The sequence below is a fragment of the Acyrthosiphon pisum genome, chromosome A2 (assembly GCF_005508785.2).
Source record: "Acyrthosiphon pisum isolate AL4f chromosome A2, pea_aphid_22Mar2018_4r6ur, whole genome shotgun sequence".
Classification (NCBI taxonomy): Eukaryota; Metazoa; Arthropoda; class Insecta; order Hemiptera; family Aphididae; genus Acyrthosiphon; species Acyrthosiphon pisum.
In genome coordinates, this window is record NC_042495.1 from 99,141,842 (window position 1) to 99,145,023 (window position 3,182).

The 3,182-nt window shown below is 26.6% G+C and overlaps 1 protein-coding gene across 1 annotated transcript in view; it reads left to right on the top strand.

The window, feature by feature from the left end:
• LOC107884515 (putative nuclease HARBI1) overlaps positions 1-2,272 on the top strand; it is a 3,865-nt gene extending 1,593 nt beyond the window's left edge. Inside the window, exons 2-5 of the mRNA XM_029490024.1 lie at positions 1,316-1,475; positions 1,562-1,706; positions 1,785-1,929; positions 2,011-2,272. Coding sequence (XP_029345884.1) covers positions 1,316-1,475; positions 1,562-1,706; positions 1,785-1,929; positions 2,011-2,272 — 712 coding nt within the window. The remainder of the gene's footprint in view (positions 1-1,315; positions 1,476-1,561; positions 1,707-1,784; positions 1,930-2,010) is intronic.
• The last annotated feature ends 910 nt before the right edge of the window (positions 2,273-3,182 follow it).

Genomic DNA, 3,182 nt, shown 5'->3' on the forward strand with positions numbered 1-3,182 from the left:
TCACCATTTGTGGAAGTTAAAAGTAGTTTGTCAGCTATTGACTTAAGTAGGTACAAAAGTAAATCAGTGATTTTTACCTATAGTACCTATGATGTATATAATAAAAAAAAATGTTTAACTTATTTTGTTCTTTATCGTCTATTTTAGGTTCTAATTGCATTAAATTTTTTTGGTACCTACTGGTTCATATCAGTCGCCTGTGGGATATAATATATTCAATGCAGTTTCACAACCGTCAGTTTCTCGATGTGTGAAAGAAATAGTAGATGCTCTTAATCAACCCCAAGTTATAAACACTTGGGTGAAATTCCCATCAAATATTCAAGAACTAAATCAAGTTCGCGACGAGTACCTAATACAAACATTTTTATAATTATATAATAATAGGCAGATACTAAGGATTATTACCTACTATGTTCATGTACCTAGGTACTTTAAACTTTTAGAGTTCAATATAAAGTTTGTTATTTACTTATAGCTCAGTGTTCCAAACTTAACATTGACTTAACTAACTAAAGTTAATTGTTTTAATTTTTTTGCTCACCTTGTACTTACCTATATTATGTACAGTGCAGTGGCGATCAAATGATTTTATCATGGAGAGGGGGATGAGGCTGATTTTTTAACATAAGTATTATTTTGATCTCTAAAAATATAATATAATTTTTTTTCTTCAATTTGTCTATTACTTCATTGACAGTTATAACTTATATTTATAAATCCATGATGAACTGCCAAGCGCCCAGGAACTGGGTTACAATTAACCTTTTTTTTCAAAAAGGTATACAGTAAATGGTAATTAAGCCACTCCAATTTTAAATTTATAACGGATAGACTAATGAAATAATAATTATTATAATACATCATATTATATAAATTACTACAATACTAACACTGAACTGCACTCAAAGTAAGTACAGCGTATTTACCTCTACCACAGTATTTCTTAATTATGTTTTCAACGGTTTTAAAAACATCCTTATGGTGTGGCTGTTGATACCGGAAGTGTGCAGACATTTTTTAGTTAAATATACACATTAGAAAATAATTCTTCTTTACATAACTTAATAGCATTGAGTTAGGGAGATTTTTGAAAATTCAATTAAATCATTTTTTTTCTTTTTAATATATCATGTCATATAAATTGTTATAAATATTGAAAAATGATCATGAGGGGATCTATGATCTTTCCCACTACCCCCCCCCCCCCCCCCATCCAGTTTGACCACCACTATACAGTGTGATTCTTTTAACATTTAAACAGGAACAAAGAATTTTTATATATGATTAATAATAATTGAAATGTTGTTATAAGATTTTATAGAACAACTGGATTTCCAGGAGTAATTGGTTGTATAGATTGTACCCATGTGGCAATTGTTCCACCCACAACAAATTTAAATTTAGTTGAAAATCAGCATCCTGAATATTTATACATAAATCAAAAAAACTACCACTTTATTAATGTGCAATTAGTAAATATTAAATATCTAATAATCCAATCTAATATTATGTACACAGAATAGAAATCTTCTAATTGTTCATATTCACACGATTTAAGATTTGTGATTCTAAACTGAACATTTTGAATGTCAATGCATTGTTTCCGGGGAGCACACATGACAATCATATATGGAATAATAGCAAAGTTTTACCAGTTGTTCAAGAATTACACGAGCGTGATTTGAATGATTACTATTTACTGGGTAAACAATATTAAATATTATTTACTTTATTTAAAATATTTGTCGTTAGTGAGTGTTAATTAAAACATTAATTTCTAGGAGATTCTGGGTATCCATTACATCAGTGGCTTTTAACGCCAATATTAAATCCAAGTAGTGCAGCTGAAATACATTATAATACTAAGCAAATGTATACAAGAAGCTTAATGGAACGATGTAATGGGGTTCTAAAAGCCCGGTTTAGGTGCTTATATTCCTACCTATAATTTTGATTTTTTATGTATTTGGTTCTTGTGTAACATTATGCTTCATATTTTCTTCTTAGATGTTTGATCAAAGATAGAACTTTACATTATAATCCTGAGAAATCATCAGCAATCATAAATGCTTGTGTTGTTTTACATAATTTATGTATTACATACAATGTACCTGAATATATATATGAAGAACTAGAGGAAAATGACATGGGAATATATCAAGAAGTTGAAAATAATGATGTAATTCATAATAATCAACAAAATAGATATTTAATGTTAGGAAGACAACAGAGAAACAGAATTGTTCAAGTGTTAAAAAATAGAACTTGAATGAAATAAATGTATATTTATTTATAAATCCATAGAACAATAAACATTTTTAACAAAAACATTTTTATAAGATAATTTCAGTCTTATGAAACAATTTAATTATTAAAAAATTAATTTCATCACTTATAATTTTCAACAAAAACAAGTATATAATATAATAAATATAGGTAAATTTAAGTCTTATGAAACAGTTACTAAAAAAGATTAATTATAACACTTTTAATATTCAACAAAAACAAGTATATAATGTGATAAATATAAGTACATTTCAGTCAATTTATTTAGGTAGTATATATTTTAAATCTCCCATAATTACTTAAGTAATAGTAATTTATTCATGTTGAGAATTTATAAAAGAAGACAACATTGTACCTATATTTTTTAGCACAGATACCTGCTCTTCCATTACTTGAATTTTTTTTGCATAATAAGCAGTTTTAAGTTCTAGTTTTTGGGTTGCAATGTCTCCAAGTTTTTTGGCTACTAAATTACTGTCATGTAACCCTGCAGCAACCGATGGTTTTTTAACTGGTTCTGAATTAGAAATATTATTAGAAATTAGATAAATGAAAAACGCCCATAAAAATTTAATTTGAGTTTCTTATAGACATTTTTTTTTTGGTAAAGGTAGATTATCCTATAAGGAATCTTGTATTACATTTTAAAATCTTAGATTTAAAAAGAAAAATTTTTATGAATTTATAACTCGAAATAATTTGCAAATTTTCGTGATTTTTCCATATTTTGTCATTTTTTGAACTTTAAATGCTTAAAAAAAAAACTGTGACTAACGATTTTTAATATTTTTCATCTGCCTTTGAAACAATATACTAGGAGCCGTCTATTAAATTTTCAAGCTTTTTTATACCAACAAATAAAATGTTATTGATATTTTTAGAAAAAAAACTAA